Source organism: Tachyglossus aculeatus, chromosome X2 (genome assembly GCF_015852505.1).
Source record: "Tachyglossus aculeatus isolate mTacAcu1 chromosome X2, mTacAcu1.pri, whole genome shotgun sequence".
Taxonomy (NCBI): Eukaryota; Metazoa; Chordata; class Mammalia; order Monotremata; family Tachyglossidae; genus Tachyglossus; species Tachyglossus aculeatus.
Window position 1 is genome coordinate 7,621,955 of NC_052100.1, and position 21,222 is coordinate 7,643,176.

Genomic DNA, 21,222 nt, shown 5'->3' on the forward strand with positions numbered 1-21,222 from the left:
CTATGCCAAGAAGACAAGGGCACGGAAGAGGAGAAAGCAATCCAATTCCAGGCTGAGATGGTACCCTGAGCCTGAACAGTGAGAGGCAACGAAGAGGGAATAGGAGCCTGCAAAGCCTGGTACTTGCCCTGGTCAAATTCTTGCAAACCAACACTTATTTTCCACCCCTCCTCCTCCTCCTCCCTTTCCCAGTCCAGTTTGTGGATGCTCCATGTTTGGAATTGGCTTACCTGACATGCCTTGCTTGGAGATCTGCCGGTCATAGATCTTCTTCTCCAGCGTAAAGTCAGACACCAGGCGGTAGATGTGACAAGGCTTCTTCTGACCGTAGCGATATACACGGCATACTGCCTGGGCATCATGGCAGGGGTTCCAGGAGGCATCAAACACCACCACGCGGTTGGCACCGATCAGATTGACTCCCAGACACCCAGCTCTTTTAAAAATCAAGTCAACAGCAACAAAAACCATCAGCTGCAGAATGGTGACCTGTTCTCTCTCTTGCTTAGACTGGGAGCTCCATGTGGGATGGCGATTAAGTCCAACCTGATCATCTTCGATCTACCCTAGTGCTTAGTACAGCGCCTGGCACTTTGTAAGCACTTAACAAATACCATCATTATTAACATCTTTCATGGGAGTCTTCTGTAGATCAGTTGTGCTTTGGGGTTTTTCCTGTTTTGACATCGAGAGCTCCAAAGATAGCTGACATCCCATTCCCAGTTCATCCTTGGGCCCTGCTCTACTGTTCTAATGTCAGTTAGTAAACACCTGCAGCTTGGTTCCCAAGATGATCCTCTCTTTCCTGAAGTTGCTGTTGCCCTCATGTGAGCAGAATACAAAAAATGCCTTCTGGGATTAGATGAGGACACCCCTCTCCCCTCCCCACTCTTCAGCAATGACTAAGATTCCCAAAGCCTCAGCTTCAGTACTGCTTCACTGAACAGACAGTGGTTTTGTGTATACAACCACATTCTGAATCTCCTAGCCCAATGTCCAAGAAAATCCGCTCAAGCTGTGAGGTACGGAATAACGTATTCAAACACTATCGTCAGTTTATTCCACCTGAAATTTAAGATTTTTTTTTAAATGGAATCTGGTAAGCGCTTATTATGTGCCAGACAGTATACGAAGCGCTGGGGTAGATACATCATCAGGTTGGCCATGGTCCCTGTCCCATGTGGAGCTCAGTCTTAATCCCCATTTTACGGATGAGGTAAAGTGACTTGCCCACTTGCCCAACTAGCAGACTACTGGAGGAGCCGGAACTAGAACCCGGGTCCATTTGACTCCTAGGCCTGTGCGCTATCCACTAGACCACGCTGCTTCTTTGGGTTTCTCACTTGACGGCCGCAGCACCTTTCAGAAAGGGAGAATGCCGTACCCACAATCCCTCTGAAAACACTAAAATCACCTTGTACCCACCTCTCGCCCACTGTGACCACCTCGCCCCTACAATTCCAGCACAGAGCCCACTCACCTAGTCGAAAGGAGGAAGAGCCAAACAGAGCTGCTGCTGGGGTCATTGAACTGGTTGATCAATCGCTCTCTCTCTGAGGCTGAGGTGCTGCCATCTAGCCCTGGGAAGGAAAATGGTGACGGCAGTGAGACTGTGGGGGTATCACAGGTCTGCACCTTACAAAGCAACAGCTCCCTTCTTTTCTACTGGGACCCAAGACAGCTCCTCTCTAGAGATTAAGTAGTAGGAGACCGGACAGGAAACTGCTTAGGAGAGGTACATAAAAGGTTATTGGGAATCCTGGAATGCCCCCACTAAATGCAGCCAAGAGGACAGGCTCCTGCTCTCCCCACGTTGCATTAAAGAAAAAATGGTGCCCCCGTTCCAATTCGTCCTACTGCTGGGGTGGCGCCGCCACGTGAATTCTCAAAGCTGTTAGCCACCAGAGGAGCAAAGGAACAGGATAGGGTGTGGTTGAGCAAAGAAAATCCATGGTCCCCTAGAAAAGTAAAGGACTGAATTGGAGAGAGGCCAAAGCAAAGGGGAAGAAATGCAAGGGGAGGCAGAGGCAAACAGAATGGCACTGTCACCCTGGGCTGAAGAAATGAGAGTTAAGAACTGGTGAAGTGTAAGACTCAGGGGAGTAAAGGGCAACTGATGGGAATTTAGAGGCTCCTTGGGCCCTAGTCTAGCTCAGCCATTACTTTGTTGGACCACACTAGCCTAATCCTCTTCCTCACTGTAAAATGGAGAGTCGTGCCCTGGGCTCATTGGAGAAATAACCAATACCGAGAATCATAAAGCTCTCAGCAGCTCTAAGGCACTACAGACTCAAGAAAGAGTGTAAGGAAAAAGAAAGCCATAAACATTTTACCTGCTTAAAAAAGCAAACCCCAAAACAGAGTGCTCTGCAAACAGTAAGTGCTCAATAAATACGATTGAATGAATGAAGAGAAGGCTCTTCTGAAAATAGCCTGGAAGTAGCTGTTCTCACAGGCACGTAAGACAGCAATGGGGAAGGGAAAGAAGGAAAAAGTAAACTGGCTTGTCCCCCATCTTTTCCAAATGTCAGTGGAGTTAGCCTTTGATTCAAAGATAGCGCTGGTGATGGTGAAACTGTATCCATGAGTGTGAGTGAGTGAGTGAATCTCTTGCACACTTACCCCATGCAATTGGGGTGGGCAAAAGCAAAAAAGTAAGAGGGGAATGATGTTTCCTACTGCCAGCAGGATGTGTGCTGGAGTTGTTTTGGTAGCACTGCCGATGGTTGAGCTGAGCCTGCCACGGTCTCTCCACTGGCACTCCCCAGGCACAGCGGCACCCATTACTAGGCAGCTGGTAAGGAGAAGGGGCACGGGCTGTGGTCACCAAACACCACACCTCTGAGCCCTCAACAGCAGCAAACACCACTGTGACCTCGCCCATTTCATAAGCCATCACTGAGTCCACCACTCAGAGTGGCTTGGTCAGGGCAGAGGGCTCTTTTTCCACCTTCTTGTCAAAACCAGGGGAAGAGCAAAAGGAAGAAACACTCAAAAGGACAACAGTACAAATGAGAGCTGTCCTCTAGACCAATGGGGCCAGAAAAAGGCAGGAGCATCAGAATAGGGCATACGCAGGCAGGAAGGGCTGTTTTATCAGGGGACAGTGCAGTGCCACTTGACAGCCCTTCCTATTTCTGAGCAGATTTGGCTGGCCCGAAGGCAGCCATTGTTGGGCTATGAAGTCACCCCAAAACAGCCACCGCTCTGAAGAGAGTGAGCCCGCTGTTGAGTAGGCACCGTCTCTATGTTGCCGACTTGTACTTCCCAGTGCTCTGCACACAGTAAGTGCTCAATAAATACGACTGAATGGATGAATGAGAGAAGACCTCACTAAGACAAGGTGCACCCAGCACCTGTGTCCATCGAGCCATTCTTCATTAGGCTGCTGTGCTATTGACTCCGCACCTGGCCAGGCCAGGGGCTCCCTTCTCTGGGAGACAACTGGTCTCGTCACCCAGTGCCCCAATCAGAAGGGGGATGCTATGGCAGTGACCCTTGAAGATGAGAATGAAGGAGTGGGGTTGAAAGTTCAAACTCTTAAAAAATAAAAAAAAGCCCCCCCCAAACCAATCATCCAAACCCATGCTTTGCACCACCAGGAAGCCAGGAGCAGGGGAACCATGCTTACTCAGAAGCCCCCTTTGCTGGATCCGGTCAGTGGAAGAACACTTTAGAAAGAGAACCAGCTTATTCTGCTTACTGCCTCCCAAATACATAAGATCAAAGCAGCACCCTGGGGAGTGACTGGAGAGGAGGTGGAGGAGGAGGAGGAGGAGGAGGAAAAGGAGGAGGACGACTCACTGTAGTAGTTGTGGTTCCGGACCCAGTTCTGAATTCCTGGCCCATCTGAGTCGGGCAGGCAGGGCACTGATCTCTTAGCCAGGAACTCCTCGATGACAGACAGGGTAGACAGGCTCTGGCTGTAAAGGGTAACATGTCTGCTCAGAAAGATACACCTCCCTCCCCAGGGCATTAATGCACTAAAGCCCTACCGATTGACTACAGCTTCTTGCAAACTGCCCCCAAAACCAGTCCCCAGCATCAACTTGATGGCTACCAGAGCAGCTGTAGCACATCCAGTAACAAGTCTTTAAGACACTAAAGGACATTTTCCTCCCGCAGAGTAATGAACAGGATCATTTCTCTCTGCTTACACCCAAGGGACCAAGAAATCTCCATCTTTCTTCCCCTGATTCTCTCCCTTTCTTTTCTCTGCTTCAGCAATCCAAGATAATGGTACCATTTAACACTGTGTTCGGTGCATTGATGGCACTCAGCCTTTAAGAAAAAAAAAAGATCTCCATTGCATGTTGAATCTCATCCTGGTGTTTTATTATACGTAACATATAGACCTGACTAAGGAGATTAATTCCAGCCTCCAGCCTGGGAGGTCCCTCTCCACGTCCCAACAAACTCTCTGGTCCTTGGATCTACTGCCGAGTTGGCCGATAAGACATCTAATGCCGGACGTGATCTATGATGCAACGGAAACCCTGGAATTCTTCCCAGGTTGTAACTGTGCCTGCTTTTCTCAAATTGTTCCGTAGGGTTGCCGTCCCCGCCGCTGGGGGATTCCAAGGGATGAAGGTCTCCAGTTAGAGCTGCTAAGCAGCCAGAAGAGTAGTACGTGCATCTTCAAGGATGGGTCAGGAAAGGACTGAAGAAATCCAAGCCACCACCCTTCGCTTCAATTCCTTCTAGAGCCAACGGCAGCATGTGGGGAAGCCCTAAAACACTGTCTCGGTTTGGGGATCCCTAAATGACCTCACATGGGGGATTTCCTTTAATGATAAAAGGAGTCAAGAAAGAAACCAATAAGGAAACAAAATAACAGAGGAAGAGCCACAAAGCCGGAAACAGTGAATGAGGAAAGGAGATCACAGCACAAGCCTCATTGCCTGGTTGCTCTATCTCCACTTGAAATGCAATGCAGTGCCCCGGGGGGCATGCAGGGGCCCAAGAGAGCAGCCCCCAGCACTGCTCAGCTACCTGAACACTAGGATCTTGTCTCCAAGCTTCACGCTTTCTTCGATTAAATGAAAAAGCAGCACCATCTTGGGTGAGTTCTCCAAGACTCCAGTTTGATAATCACACAGAATGTCCTTGGCCTAAAACAGAAAAGCAAGAAGGGCAGTCACCCAACTGGGCTGAAAACAGTGAGACGGACACCTGCAGGGACTTCCACTAGGTATACCATTAAAGAGCCCAGCCTTCGGAATAAGCTCCCAAAAACTTAATCCCGGCCTTTCTCTCACAGATTAAAGACTATACAGCAAAGGAAAAAAAATGCCTATATATATATATATTTTTTTTTTAAACCCCTGGCTGTCAGAAACCATCTCTTGTCTTGGACACGTATCTAAAGAGTTGGTTGAGAATTAATGGAAACCAAAGGGTGTGATTTGTGGATCATTTTTTCCAATTGAATGAGGTGATGGGTGAGATCTGGGGGTGGGGGTGGGGGTGAGAATCTGCTCTGTGGGGAGAGCAAGGCCTTTTGGTCACCACTTAACTTACCCACTCATAAGTGACGACCTGGTTGGCTCGCTCCTGGAAGGGGTTGAAGCCAACCCCCTGCAGAAACTTGCTGTTGGTGGCCTCTCCTACAGGAGCGCCCAAGGTGTGGCTCTCGGCTTTGACCTTCATCCCCTGGGACTGGCAACGGGTGTTGTTCCCTGCTGTGCCAAGGTCATCCACATCCAGGTCCTGTTCGTTGGCCATGTTCTCCTTCTGCAGGGCTTCATATAGCACATCAGGGTGATTCCATATCTGAAAAGTGAACGACGAGGAAGGACTCAGTCACTCCTGGGTTTCCCAATCTGTACCCTAAGGACCAGGGGGCATGTGGTGGGAGTGGATTCATATTCTCATTTTCTTATTTTTATATATACCCCCCACCCCCCGCCAGCCACAAAATGCATGTCACACCAGAAACCCAAACAAGTCTGCTGCTCTTTCAGCCTACAGCAAACATGTCTGCAAACTGCTTTAACTTAACCAGCTCTGAGCACCGCAGTACAATTGAATGAAGATTTGATGTTAGGGAATTCAATGTGCCCAGGACCCAACTAAGCTGAGTTAGGAGCCCAACACCCAACTCTGGTCCTGCCTTCCAGAGACCAGAACTATAAGCCTCAGACCAATCATGCTAATGCCAAACAGCACCAGCTCCTGACCAACACGGTTTCCCTTTTCCAGGTATGCGACCATGGACACTTTTCTCACCAGAAACACTCAAGAAAGGCACATTCTTTACTCTGACTAGGGCAAAGCAGTTTTTAAAAGAGAAGCAGTGTGATCTAGTGGAAAGGGCATGGGCCTGAGAGTCAGAGGAGCTGGGTTCTCTCTGCCATTTTTTTAAAAATGGTATTTTACTGCCTGCCGTATGACCTTGGCCAAGTCACAAATTCTCTGTGCCTCAAGTTTCTAACTGTAAAATGGAGATTAAATTCTACTCCCTCCTACATAGGCTGGGAGCCCTGTGTGGGACAGAGACTGTGTCCAACCTGATTATCTTGTATCTACCCCAGAACTTAGTATAGTGCTTGGCACATAGAGCTTAATAAGTACCCCTTAAAAATGATAACAAGAAGAAGAAGAAGAATGACAGAAGAGCTCAGAGATAGGTTGAGGGAACTCAGCACCTGATCCAGCAATAATGATCCTCAAAGAGGCATGGGAAGCTATTAGGATTTAGTCTCATCAGAAAATAGGTAGAGAGAGGTTTTTAAATGTATTTGCTTTTAAGGCTTTGATTTTGAAATATCTGGGATTGCCAAGTCTCTCTCAAAGACATTTTGGGAAGATGAAACTCCCTCTCTGGTTAAACACAGAGATGAACACTGAATAGCTTTTCTGTGTGTTTCTCTCACCTTACCGCTCTGATTCTAGGGGACTCAGACAAACACACCTCTCCCTCATTGTCTTTTTCTACAGTAGAAAACAGAGGCTCAAAGAGGGGTGTCTCGATTTGCCTAGGGTGCAGAGCAAATGATCAGTGGAGGTGGAATTAGGCCCCATAAACCCAGATATTTCAGAATCAGCTAGGCACATAACCTCGCTGCCTCAGTCCTTTTCCTTTTCCCGGAAGGTTCCTGAGCCATGGCCACAGTTAAGCCCTAGCATCACACAGACACCGTTCTTTGATCTCATGGCTACAGACGGTCCCCTTTTACCAGCTGGGACTCCTGGCTGTCACTACCTACCTTGCAGCAAACACAGAAAGCCTTAAGAGGATTAAGTCCCAGCCAACCGCTGTTCCCAGCATCCCGGAAGCGGTTCATAAACTCTGTGTACAAAGCCCGCTGGATCTTGGAAAGTCGCACCAGGATCACGTGCTCTTCTTTGTAGGGAAGTTGTACTTTCAACACACTGTGGCCTCGTCTATGGAAGCAAGACAAACAGAAGGATGAGATGCCAGTGTTGGGAGAATGGAACTGGGAAAAAATAATGATAAAACACATTCAGTAAACTTCCATTTTGAGGACCTTAACCGGTCAGTTACCCCTCATAAATTAAGACTATTTTATGGACGGAGAACCTAAACCTAAAGGATAAGATTATTCACCGAGCCATCGGCAGGGCTCAGAAGGGAACCCAAGATACCTGCATTCTAGTCTACTGCTTTTGGGACCGCATGAATATTTCACTGATACTCCTGCTAACCGGGACCGGTTGCAGAAGTTGCCTTTCGATCTAAGCAAGCTCCATCTGCCAAGGCTAGACTTCTAAACTGTGAGCCCACTGTTGGGTAGGGACCGTCTCTATATGTTGCCAACTTATACTTCCCAAGCGCTTAGTACAGTGCTCTGCACACAGTAAGCACTCAATAAATACGATTGAATGAATGAATGAAAGGTTAGAACCTCATCAAGCCAGAGATCTGATGTCCTGGGCTACACTACTAGCTAGCGGGGGTGGATTGGGTGCGTGTGTGTACGTGTGCATGTGAGGGAGAGTGGCTCAATGAATCCCAGCACTCCCAAACACTTGCAGATATTCTGAGAGGACAACCTGGTTGTTTAGCCCAGACTGCAGATGAATTCAAGCATTCAAAAGCTCGTTTTTGCCACTCTCCCAAATTTACACACTGTGAAATAAAGGCCACCATGCTTTGCCCCAGAGACGTAGGTTATTAACAATTCTTCCAAAATAGTGAAAAATGTTGGGGAAGTGGCTTTCTGCACAGCAAGATAAACCCTTCCTTCTTCACAGGATACCCTAGGTGTGTAGCTTATAATTACGAAGCAGGCCCAGCTTGGGTCTTTTCCCGTGGTCCTCTCTGCATAGTTTTGAAGAACATATTCCAAGAGCAGTCCTGATTTGGGGGTGGGGGGCGGGGGGGGGCGGGGAGCGGGCAAGAGTGAGTGCTTTAGCCCTGGGAGCGGATGGGACGGGAGCCTGAGGGAGGAGACTCACCTCTGAACGAAGCCCTCTAACAGACTGTGCAAGACATGACTACGGTAGCGCATGAGCCGAACGTCCTGTGGGGTGCTGTCGATACACTGCCCGTTCAAGATGGGGCGCTCGAACATGTTGCTGAATTCCTGCCGGGTGCCCAGGAAGTCTGGGCGAACAAAATCCACCATACACCAGTACTCAATAAGGTTGTTCTGGAGGGGGTAACCGGTCAGCACTACCCGCCGGCGTGACCGAATATTTTTCAGTGCCTGGGAGGTGCTAGCATGACAGTTCTTGATCCGGTGCCCCTCGTCGCAGATGACCACATCGGGACCAGGGCGGGCCAAGGCCTTCTCGATCCCTGAGGGTAGGACAGCAGAAGGGATGAGAAGTCAGAGTGATACCCTTTTCAAAAGTGTGGGAGGCAGGAAAAAAAGAACCCCCGGAAAAGCTGAGAACAACTCTAGTTCTTGGGGCAGGGAAAAGAGGCTAGAGAGGAATCTTCCAGACCTCGGAATTGGTTGTGGGTAACCTTCCTATGGCTCTTGACTAACTTCTGCTGGCCCCAGCCTTGTTCAACTAAATGAGACCCAACGTTTTCAGCTGGTGAATCACAAACAAACTTGGAAGGTGCTCTCTTCCTGACGAGGATAGAGAAAACTTACGAAAAGGTGGGCAGAGCCAGAGGAAATCAACTGTGGCTGTAAAGAACTGGATCCCCACTACCATCATACTAGATTATAATTACTTTGGATGGTTAAAAAGTGTATATGAGGATTCTACTGATTTCGCCACAAGGGAGGAAAAACGCATGCCATTCTCGCCCATTACAAATGAAAAAATGGAGTCACAATGAGGAAAGGGATGTACTGCAAGAACCAAGAGATAGTAAACAAAAAAGCCGGTCTCCTGACTTCTGGCCTTAGGCTTTTCCCACTATGCTCTGTTGTCTAGAGTGTTAGCAAGCCTCCCACCCCCAGGGATGGTTTTCCTGCTTTGGAGAAACCAAGTCCCCCAGTTATTATCTAAAACTCTCTAGATTCACCCTCAGAACAAAAGGGCCCACCTTTTAAGAGCTCCTGCTGTCGATCCTCCTCATCCAGATCGATAATTACTGGACCAGTTGGTTTCTTGGTCTTCTTCTTTCTGCCCGCGGCAAAGGATTTCTTCAGGGAGAGGAGTCGGTACATTTCATACCCCATCAGTAGCACCCCGCCCTCCGTCACCCAATCAGCCACCACCTTGGCCCGAGCAGCTGTCGTCCTACAGAAATCAAGACAGAGGTGTTGACTACCTTTTTCTGTTGACTTTCCCGCTGCACGTTCACTGAAATGGATGCTGGCAGCAGGAATCATTCTTCACAGAGAAACCACCTTTTCCTATGGGACCTTACAGCACTCAACAAGTATCTAAATAAACCGCCCCAAGCTCCTCTTGACTAGTTCTTTGAGATAGGCAGGTGATATAATAATAATAATTATGCTATTTGTTAAGTGCTTACTATGTGCCAAGCACTGTTCTAGGCACTGGGGTGGATACAAGGTAATCAGGTTGTCCCATGTGGGGCTCACAGTCTTAACCCCCCATTTTACAGATGAGGTAACTGAGGCACAGAGCAGCTAAGTGGCTTGCCCTAGGTCACACAGCAGACAAGGGTCGGAGCTAGGATTAGAACCCATGTCCTCCGACTCCCAACCCCATGTTCTTTCCACTAAGCCACGCTGCTTCTCAAATGATGTCACTTGTGTCTCAGGGTCCAGTATATTACTTTCTGTTTCAAAGGGAAACTGAGGCACCAAATTACTAGTCAAATTTGATAGTTAAACAACAGACCTAGGAAATTGGTGAAAGCAGGAAAAAAAAAATTCCAGGACTCCTTGACTCTGTATCCAGCAATATATACAATCACCATTAATTGGGACCAGAAACATAGTAGAGGAAAAAAGACAAAACCCAAAAAAACCTGGATGACAATTCCCCCCAAAACTTACTCATTAAACAGTTCTAATCTCAGCTTCTCTACTTGTCTGTATAACTCACAGAAGTCACTTCACTTCTCTGTGCCTCAGTTACCTCATCCACAAAATGGGGACTAAGACAGTGGGACATGGACTGAGTCCAACCTGATTAGCTAGTATCTACCCCAGTGCTTAGTAAAATGCCTAGCACATAGTAAGTGCTTAAATGCCATTAAGAAAAAGGAACAAAACTAGAAAGAAACAGCACTACTGTGCCAAATCTTCTGTCTCAACCCAATTTCCGTGAAGGAAAGTAAACGGTATTTCCCAAAGCAATGAAGCTTCGAGCTCCAGCAAAGACTGAGTGCAACAATGTTGCTGGAGGGGACCACACAAGTGAGTCTTCCTCTTCCCTCCCTGACTGGTCCCTACTCAGTTTCCAAGTTTATCTAAGACCTAGGAATATTAATTAACTTTTCACCCACACCTTCTAAAGCATTAACTTCATCATAGTCCTTGGGAATTCACTTTTCCAACTTGGCCAGTATGCAGAAAGCAACCCCAATAGAAAAGGAAGTACACCTAAAGCGAGCTGATAAAGAAAAGTACACCTAGAGCAAGCTGGTCATGGATAAAACAGTATCACTGACCAGGTGACGAGGAATTTCACACAGCCAACTTTTCAACAGTTATAAGGAACAAAGGAGCATGGATAATTCAAATGCCAATAAATCTCCAAATTTCATGTCAGCCAATAATTTCAATCTCTTTCCCCCATCAAGCTTTTTTTTTTTAAAAAACCAGAGCTAGTTCATAGAATTGCTGACTGACAAATGAATTTCGTCTCCTTTTCTTTCTCCTGCCAACTCTATGGTACTACGGTCCCAGATAATCCACAAAATGGGAAAAAACCCACCAGATCTTGATGGCTGCTCATTCACTGAATAATAGAACGCAGTTCCAACACCAAAGCAATGTTGAAAGAGAGAGCAGGACAGGCAAGTCATTGGGGCATTTAATAGAAGCCCTAAGCAGGCTTCTCTAGAGTAGAAACTTGGCCTAACTACTTTAAAAGAAGCACCACTTGTTATATCATATTTAGCTTTCGTTTTTGGGTTTTTTTTTTAGCAAAAGTATTTGAAACCTGGCTACTAAAAAAGGCAGTAACAACTGAAACAGTGTGGCCTAGTAGATACAGCACAGGCCTGAGAATCATAAGGACCTAGGTTCTAATCCCAGCTCCGCCATTTGTCTGCTGTGTGACCTTGGGCATAAATTACTTCACTTTTCTGGGCCTCAGTCACCTAACCTGTAAAATGGGGATTATGACTGTGAACCCCATGTGGGACACGGACCATATCCAATCTGATTAGGTTGTGTCTACCCCAGCACTTAGTACAGTGCCTGGCACATAGTAAGCACTTAAATAACAACAACAAAAAAATCCAATGTAAAGAATTTCAATACAAATAGGGTTTACTTGTTCTGTGGGCAAGTGGAGTAAGACCAGTCCTAAGAGCTTTGGAATTCAAGTTTAAAGGCAGTTGAGGGCTAAAAAGCGAATGAACAAATCAAACTTCACTGTCCATGACACGAGAAATGAAAAGCATAAATAAATGGAAAAAATGGTTTTAAAAAGGTAGAGGGGGTCAAAGTTTGGTTTTAATCATGATGGACCACGTGAGGAAGAAATAGGTGCAGAAATACATTTTTTTTGTTCACAATTTCTCTCTCTCTCATTGACTATTTCTAGATTTTAGGCACAGAGTGAATTGACATTTTTGGAAAGGTCTGAATGAGGAACAATGTTTTAAGTCTGGAATTGCTGCCCCACAGTTACAGAAGGGGAGAGGGAAAAGAATTAAAAAAAAAATTGATAGGGGGAAAAAAAAAAAATCACACTTACAATAAAAGGTTGACATTCACCCCCAAAGTCACATTTCTCCCTTTATGTGGAAATTACGTAAGGAATTGAAGGAAGGCAGCAAAATTTGTAGGAAAAAATTCAGAGGGAAATCTGGGAGGCTGAGACAAGTAGGGTATTCTGGGGCAATATAAATCCAAATCTGGGAAAGAAAATAACTGAGAGAAAAAAAGGAAACGCACTTGTGTTCATCATTCAGGATGTGTACTTTGAAGAAGCGTGGCTGCATGATTTCAGACTTGTTGTCTGGAGGAAGTGCTTCAGGCGCAGGTAGCCACATATTGAACTCTGCAAGCCAGTTCTGGAGGGTGTTCACCTGCCAAAGAGCAATTCCAGATAAGAAGGCTTTCAGAAATTAGGCCAAAGATCATTCAATTATATTTATTGAGCACTTACTGTGTGCAGAGCATTGTACTAAGCACTTGGGAAAGTACAATAACACGATAGACACATTCCCTACCCACAACAAGCTTGCAGTCTAAAGGGGGAGACGGACATTAATGTAAATTATAGATACGTGCGTAAGTGCTGTGGGGTGGCAGGGCATGTTAATGAAGGGAGCAAATCAAGGCAACACAGAAGGAAGTGGGAGAAAAGGAAATGAGGGCTTAGTTCAGGGAAGGCTTCTTGGAGGAGGCCTTGAAGGCGGGGGAGAGTAATTGTCTGTCTGCTATGAAGAAGGAGGGCATTCGGGGTCAGAAGCTGGATATGGAAGAGAGGTCGGGGGTGAGATAGACATGATCAGGGTACAGTGAGTAGGTTGGCATTAGAGGAGCAAAGTGTGTGGGATGGGTTGTGGGCGGAGAGTAGCAAGGTGAGGTAGGCAGGGGGCAAGGTGATTGAGTGCTTTAAAGCCGATGGTAAGGAGTCTCAGTTTGATGCAGAGGTGGGTGGGCATCCACTGGAGGTGCTTGAGGAGTGGGGAAACACGGCCTGAACGTTTTTGTAGAAAAATGATCCAGCCATCAGAGTGAAATATGGACTGGAGTGAGGAGAGACAGGAGGCAGGGAGGCTGATACAGTAACTGAGGCAGGATAGGATAAGTGCTTGGATTAATGTGGTAGCATTCTGGATGGAGAGGAAGGGGGTGGATTTTAGCAATGTTGTGAAGGTTGAATCGACAGGATTTAGTGATAGACTGAATATGTGGGTTGAATGAGAGAGAGAAGTCCAGGATAATGCCAAGGTTACAGGCCTGTGAGAAAGGAATGATGGTAGTGCTGCCTATGGTGAAGTACCTCTACGCAAAAAATGATAAAAAAAGAAATTAAATAATAGTATAGAAAACACATCGTGGGTGGGCGTAGCAGAAATCATGTTTATTTTTTAGAGCCTTTAGAGCAGTGCTCACTCCTTTTTCTCTGCTAGGCACACCCCCTCCCTTTCCAACTCTGCCAGACCCTCCCTACACATCCCCATCCTTTAAAGCCCGCCTGAACCCCCCCCCCACCCCCCGGCCGCAATCTTATTCCAACAACTACGTAAGCCCTCAAATTTGTCAATTTCTTCCAGTTAATCTTTTATCAATCTACTGATCTATGGTATTTACTGGGCACTTACTGTATACAGAGTGCTCTAACAGGGTCCAAGAGGAGCTTGCAGTCCAGAGGGGAAGACAGATATTAAAATGAATTACAAAGAAGGGAAATGGCAGAATACGAGGATATGGACATAAGTGTTGTGGGGCTGGGGTATCAAGGTGCTTACAGGATACACAGCCAAATGCATAGTCAACTCAGAGGGGAGGGCAGATAGGGGAAAAATGAGGGCTTAGTCAGGGGAGGCCTCTTGGAGGAAATGTGGTTTTTAGGAAGGTTTCAAAGATGAGGAGAGTGGACTGACACATATGAAGGGGGATGGAGTTCCGGACCACAGGAATGACATAGGCAAGGGCTTGGCGGCAGAACAGACAAAATTGAGCTACAGAGAGTAGGTTGGCATTAGATGTGTGGAGTGTGCGGGTTGGGTTGGAGTAGATCGATGAGGTAAGTAAGGTTTGAGGGAGAGGGCTGACTACCTTAAAACTGGTGGAAAAGGGTTAGTGTTTGATGTAGAGGTGGATAGGCAACCACTGGAGATTTCTGAGTGGGGAGATATGCACTGAATGGTTTTTCAGGAAACCAATCCGGGCAGCAGAGTGAAGTATGGTTTGGTCTGGAGACAGGATGCAGGGAGGCTCACAGCAGGAAATGTTAAGTGCCTGGATCAGTGTGGTAGTAGTGTGGATGTAGAGGAACAGGCAGATTCTAGAGTTGTGAAGGATGGACCGACAGGATTTCAAACTTTTGCAGATGCCAACTGTGTACTTTTCCTTTTGCTTCCACTGTACGGATACAATGTGTGTCTTTCTGTCTCCCCCATTTAACTATAAACTCTAAGGGGAGGAAGCATGTCTTTTTAAAAAAAACCCCAAAAAACCCAAAAGGCAGTCTTTCCTTCTTATTGAGTCCCCCGTGCGCTTGAGTCCGTGCCCCGAAAGCACTTAGGTCTCTCCCCCCAACCCCTCAGCACTTAGGTATATATCTTTATGCTCTGCAGCTTCCCCAACCTGTAATTTATCTTAATGTCTTCCTCCTCCACTAGATCGTAAGCTCCTTGAGGTCAGGGGTCGTGTCTACTTGCTCTACTGTACTCTCCCAAGGGCTTCGTGCAGAGCTCAATAAATACCACTGATTGACTGATCTCACTAGGGGATTATAAATGCTAAGGCTTTGCCGAGGAGAAAATTAAAAAGGGGAGGAAAGGGAGGCGATTCAGTTCCCACAGCAAGTAAGCCCCCTCAGCAACCCTTCATAACGCCGAGTTAACAAAACTTGATGTCCAGCCTAGGCTTCTTACCGGTACAATCGCAAGGACAGTCTTGGCTTCTGTGTGTCGGAAGAGGACATCCAAAAAGGAGATCACCTGCAGAGTTTTGCCTAGGCCCATGCTGTGAGCCAAAATGCAACCAAAACCACTGCTGGTTTTAAATCTTTCTAGTGACTCCACCAGGTTGTCGTACAGGAACCGGATGCCGCCAATCTAACAGGGAGTTGGGGGGGTGGGGGAGATCAGAGATTGACACAGGGTCAGAATACTTTTGTCCCTAAGCAAGAAGTTTCAGATATTCTCCATCGTGTTATCAGAAGGGCAAGTATCATCAACAAAGTAATTCTGGAAAAAAACTTGATGCTTTGTGTGTGTGTGGTGGGGGGGCAGGGTACAGCATTTGTTACTAGATTAGAGTTTTGGCTGAAGAGTAAGACTTCTAATAATAAGTACCTCAGCCAGGAGCCTTAAGTCCAACTTAATGGATTTGGGAACAACAGGATTCGGAAACCCCAAGGTAGCAAGTCAAAACCCACAATTCTTTCTTCGAACTTCATCCCTCCAAAAAGCTATCTCGGTTGCTACTGCAGAGCAAGAGCTAGACGACATGGACCAGGCCTTCTGAATCAGTTTCTTATTGGCACATGGTGGTTAGTAAGTTTCTCACTGATTGTGATGATACCTGCTTTAATGACCCCATCAAATAGCAAAGGAGCCTTGGGGACAGCAGAAACAGCAACCAGGGAAGGAGAGATAGGAGGGTGGCGACAGCCAGTCAAGGAAGCCTGCTGGCGACCTCTCCCCAGATACTCAGGGACCAGGAGGGAGGACTTTGTCTTTAGCATTTACTCTACTGCCACAAACTGAGAGAGGCCTGGGAGGAGAGAAGAGGTTTGCCAGTAGCTCCCAGACTCCCTGTACCTGATGAGGTTTCACTGCTCTTGCTAGTTGAGGCGCCAGGAAGATATTCTCCTCATTGGGGGGATGGTTGATATTGACAATGACCTGTCCCAAAGCATCAGACTGGTTTAAGGCATCGTTCACATGTGATCCACTGCTCTCCTCAGCCACCTCATCTTCCCCCTCATTGGCAGAATCACTGCTGTCCACGATCTGAAGAGCTTCGTCCTCTCCTGAGCTGAGTTCAATCACCTCTAAGGCACCCAGAAGGAACAAGGAGAGAGACTTTATTACTTATCATCTGAAGTACACTGGGGGGCAAAAACATGTCAAGGGCCCAAACCTGTCACCATCTCCCAGAGTCCTAATTTGTATCTTCCTCCACCTCCCCATGCCACACACAAGCTACGATGACCTTTTTCAAGGGGACGTGGGAAGTTCATCAAGTTGGCCCCAAACCGGGTGAGGGCTCAGGGAACCTTTAAACTTGGAAACATTACCCCATGGAGGAGGAGGACCAAAAGTTAGGTTTCTTACCATCTTTCATGTTATGAAGTACTCCCTTTGTATCATCCTCACTACCACTGCTGGTGCTGTCCAAGCAGATCACTTCCTGGGCTAAGACCTGAGGGGGCAGCTGAGGAGTATCACCTGTTCTTAATACAATGTCTTCTGCAAAAGAAATAAACAAGAGGGGATGGAGAAGGAAGCTAGGAAAACAGCCAACTCACACCCACTTCTCCAAAATACTCTGTATTTACAACTCTCTTTCCTTAGCCCTCCATTGGCTAGTTTAATTTCCATTAAGCCAGCCTCCCCATGAGGGCTTCTTATAAGACCTGAGCCAATACCCCAAAACAGAGTCACACTCAAGATGGAGGAGACTTTTTATGATGCCTCTCTCTCTCTCTTTTTTTTTTTTTTGGTATTTGTTAAGCTTTTACTATGTACCAGGCACTGTACTAAGCACTGGGGTAGATACACGTGCATCAGGTTGGATATGGTCCATGCCCCACATGGGGTTCCCAGCACTAATCCCCATTTTACAGATAAGGATTAATCTCTCTTTGTAGAGATTCTCTTTCCGGGTGTGAAATTCCCCTCAAGCAGCCACATTAATCCCTCCAGATAGCCAGGCCACTGAATGAGATGAAGAACTAGAGAAAAAGAGAGGGAACTTTAATTTAAAGGAACAATTCTGCTGATCTGGAAATCATTTGTCTGCTTATCTTCTGCTCCCCCTCCATGCCTCGCCCTGCCACCCCCTTGGCTTGCAAGCTCTTGGAGGGCAGAAAGTGTGCCTTTGCTTCTGCCATACTCTTCCAAGCACTTAAAGGCGGTACCACACACCCAAGAAGTGCTCAATAAATAACTGAATTTGAAAGAATATTTTATCTGTCTCGGTTGTTGAAACGGAAAAATTGCTGCCTGTAAGAGAGAGACAGATGAACTGGCCAGAGCAGCTTGGCAGGCCCGTTTCTGTCTGAAGCCGATTCCCCAGATGACTGTTAACTAAGACCTCTCCCCCTCCCCTTCAGGACCATGTGCAAATCCTTTCTACCTCTGCAGTAGCTGATGGATCTTCCCCTAGGCCCCAGTTCTATCCGGGGTTATTTCAGTGTGCAACCACACCCACTTCAGAGGCCTGCTCTGTCTGCTTACCTAGTGGTACAGGGGGAATGGGGATCGGGTAGTCTTTTCGCTGCTGCTCCAGTCGCTTCCTTCTCTCCAACTCTTCCAGTTGGGCGGCCTTAGTAACTGCCTCCAGCTGATCCTCCCGAAGCAGCTTTCTAAACATCCGAACAGGAGTTTTGTTCTTATTACATTCTTAGATTCTTTTTTTTTTGAAATGGTATTCATTAAGCGCTCACTAGGTATCGAGCACTGCTCTAAGTGCTGAGCTAGATCAAAATCCAGCAGGACACACAAAGGGTTCACAGTCTAAGTAGGAGGGAGTTGAGGAAACAGACACAGAGAGGTGAAATGACTTGCCCAAGGTCACGCAGCAGGCAAGTGGCGCAGCTGGGATTAGAACCTGGGTCCTCAATCTTCCGCACCCACTAGGGCCACACTGGTTCCCTGAGATTCTGACTCTGGCAACTTCACAACAAAACCCAAATGGGGAAATGGCTGTTAGGGGCTCCAGAAGGAACAAGGGACTAGAAGACACTACAGATACTCTACTGTAGTTATGAGGGAGTAAGTAAAGTTAAAATAGCTATACTAAGAGTTATCAGAGAAGTAGTGTGGCCTGGTGGATAGAGTACAGGCCTGAGAGTCAGAAGGACCTGGGTTCCAATCCTGGCTCCGCCACTTGTCCGCTGTGTGACCTTGGGCAAGTCATTGCACTGCTCTATGCCTTAGTTACCTCATCTGTCAAATGAGGATTAAGATTGTGAGCCCCATGTGGGACAGGGACTGTGTCCAACCGGATTAGTTTGTACTTACTCCAGCGCTTAATACAGTACCTGACACAGAGTAAGTGCTTAACAAATACAATTACAAATTACTATTAAAGAATGAGATGGGAACTACCAAGAGGAAAAGCCACAATTTAAGATGCTTGTCACACCAACTGCTCTTATTAGGGAGGTCTACACTCCTAACTTGGGTATCAGCAATTCATCAAAATGGGGCTCTCTTTCACAGGATTTGTTTTCTACTATTATTCCATATTTTAAAAGCTCTCCATGTTGGCATCCAATAGAATGCGGAACTGCTTAGGCTGTGGAGCTAAGTAGCACAGTTCAGGAGAGGAGCTGCGAGTACTAGTCACAGCTGGAGTCTGATTCAGTCTTCTGAAAGGAAACAGTCTCCTGACATTTGTTACCTGGAAAGATACAGAAGCATAGCTCTGGACTCGCTGGGAATGTGCCAACCAACAACATTCCAAAATTCTGTAACTAAACTTTCTCCCCCAATTTATGAGTCATTCACATTCCCAAAGCGTTCATCTTTGCCACAGGCGGCACCGGGGGCAACTCTGGGGGGGCTTCTGCAGCTGAATCGGGTGCGTGACGCAACTGAACTATTCCAGCTTCACATGAACGTACCAAGAATGATACAGCAGCCTCTGACTACACTCCCAGATTAAGCAATTTAGTTTTTGTAGGTTTTCAAGTGCTTACTATGCATCAAACACTGTTCTAAGCACTAGGGTAGGTACAGATTAATTAGTTCGGACACAGTCCCTGTCCCACATGGAGGTTCACAGTAAGTAGAAGGGAGAGCAGGTATTAATCCCCATTTTACACTTGAGGAAACAGAGAGAAGTGAGTTGCTCAAGGTCACAGAGCAAGCAATTGGCAGAGCCGGGATTAGAACCCAGGTCCTTTTGACTCCGAGACCTGGGCTCTTTCCACTAGGCCATGCTGCTTCTTTGTCTGCCTCTTTAGTTACTCAAATCAGACACAGTTCCCTTCCCCTTCACAGTCTAAAGGGGAGGGAAAATGGAGATTGAATCATCATTTTATAGATTAAGGAAGTTGAGGCCTGGGGAAGTTAAGTGACTTAACCAAGATCACACAGCAGGTAAGTGGAAGAACTGGGGTTAGAAGCCATGTCTCCTGACCTTCACTCCGGTACTCTTTTCAGTGGGCCATGTGCTTCTCTGCCATGCTTACATGGCCAAAATTTCATTCTTTGTATAAATGATTGTGTTAAGACCCATTTGTAATGTTTAGGGGGGGGAGGTGTGGTGTGGTGTGTGTGTGCGTGCGTGAAAATAAAAAAATATTAATTTCCACATTAACCTTTTGGACTAGGATTCACCAGTGTAAAGACAGTCTCAGCATCCTCACAATTTCCCCGTTTCCTCTCCTGAGACAGGAGGAGGGATTTAGATTTAGACTCAGAGCCTTCCCTACCTGTTGTTCCTTGGCTTAATGTGGGAATGTGCCCACATTCCATGGCCTAAACTCAGACTCTGACACTAAAAACAAATCACTTGATCTCTGAACTTTCTGACAGTAGGGTAGAGAAGGGATATGTTACTCATTGGGGCACAGACTGAGCAAGCAGTTAGAACATCTCCTGGCACGTTGCTAGGAAAAAAAAGCAACCACAAACGCTGCTGGCCGTATCAATTGATGATATTTATTGAGCACTTATTGAGTGCACAGCACTGTACTAAGCACTTGAGTGCAACAGAAGAGAGTTGTAGACACGTTCCCTGCCCAAAATGAGTTTACAGCCTAGAAGGGGAGGCAGGAATGAATATAAATAATTTATAGATGTGAACGTAAACCCTGTGGGGCTGAGGGTGGGTTGAACACCAAATGCCCGAAGGGCATATCAGCTGGGAGAATTCAATGTGTCTGTTCAGTGGACAGAATGCCTAGCCTGGAGTCCATAAGCTTCCCCTCTAGACTGAAAGCTCCTTGTGCGCAGGGATTGTGTCTACCAACTGTGGGGTAATGGACATCCCCATGCACTTGGTCCAGGGCTCTCCACACAGTGAGTGCTCAATAAATGCCACTGATCGATCGACTGACATCCGTCCTGTGTAATTAACCCCCTTTCTCTTGCTATGCACCTTGTCCTACTTACCTTATGTTCCTCCTCATGTGGGAAGGTTTCTGAGCCCTCTTCTTTTTTGTGTCCTCAGAGGTCAGGCTCTTGCGCTGGTTCTTCCCTAGTCGCTCTGCCTGCTCACTCTGAGATGAGGTAGTTGAAGTGGAGCGTTGCCATTCCCCATCTTCTCCAGGGTGGATGTGTTCAGTGCCATAAACACCTTCCTGGGATTGGTCTGGAGAGACAGAGCAGCCGAACATTGAGGAATCAGCCTCTACCCAAGGATTACTCAGAGCAAGCCATTCTTCCAGGCTGTGCGAATCTCACAACGGCGGTGGGAGCTGAGCGGAGAAGGAATCAGATTGGATTCTAATGTGACTTGCCCTGCAAGAGCACAGACCTCCCCGCTTTAGACTGTTGATCCAGATGGACCAGGTGCTGGGCCCAAATCAACATCCCAGCATTCTTCCCAGCGCTCGGTGTGGTGCTTTGCATGTCGTAAGCCCTCGATGAATGCAACCATGACCTTATCGATAAAATGGAGAGCACGACACCTGTCCCCACTTCATCCCTCAATTCCAAATGGTTCATTAGCACATAAGCACTTAGTACATACGGACTGTTTTTCATCGCCTCGGTGCAGCTTCTGAAACACTGCCTGTACCAAATCTGACACTCCATCTCAATTCATATTAAAAACAAATGTCTCTCTGGAT

The 21,222-nt window shown here is 46.9% G+C and overlaps 1 protein-coding gene across 1 annotated transcript in view; it reads right to left on the reverse strand.

The window, feature by feature from the left end:
* The window catches only part of RAD54L2 (RAD54 like 2), an 87,157-nt gene that overhangs the window by 12,514 nt on the left and 53,421 nt on the right, over positions 1–21,222 (reverse strand). Inside the window, exons 3-16 of the mRNA XM_038770901.1 lie at positions 20,543–20,741; positions 17,657–17,784; positions 16,532–16,666; positions 16,016–16,248; positions 15,125–15,307; positions 12,468–12,601; positions 9,470–9,666; positions 8,422–8,764; positions 7,209–7,386; positions 5,521–5,772; positions 4,993–5,111; positions 3,805–3,923; positions 1,481–1,580; positions 231–436 (exon numbers count right to left, since the gene is read on the reverse strand). Coding sequence (XP_038626829.1) covers positions 231–436; positions 1,481–1,580; positions 3,805–3,923; positions 4,993–5,111; positions 5,521–5,772; positions 7,209–7,386; positions 8,422–8,764; positions 9,470–9,666; positions 12,468–12,601; positions 15,125–15,307; positions 16,016–16,248; positions 16,532–16,666; positions 17,657–17,784; positions 20,543–20,741 — 2,526 coding nt within the window. The remainder of the gene's footprint in view (positions 1–230; positions 437–1,480; positions 1,581–3,804; positions 3,924–4,992; positions 5,112–5,520; positions 5,773–7,208; positions 7,387–8,421; positions 8,765–9,469; positions 9,667–12,467; positions 12,602–15,124; positions 15,308–16,015; positions 16,249–16,531; positions 16,667–17,656; positions 17,785–20,542; positions 20,742–21,222) is intronic.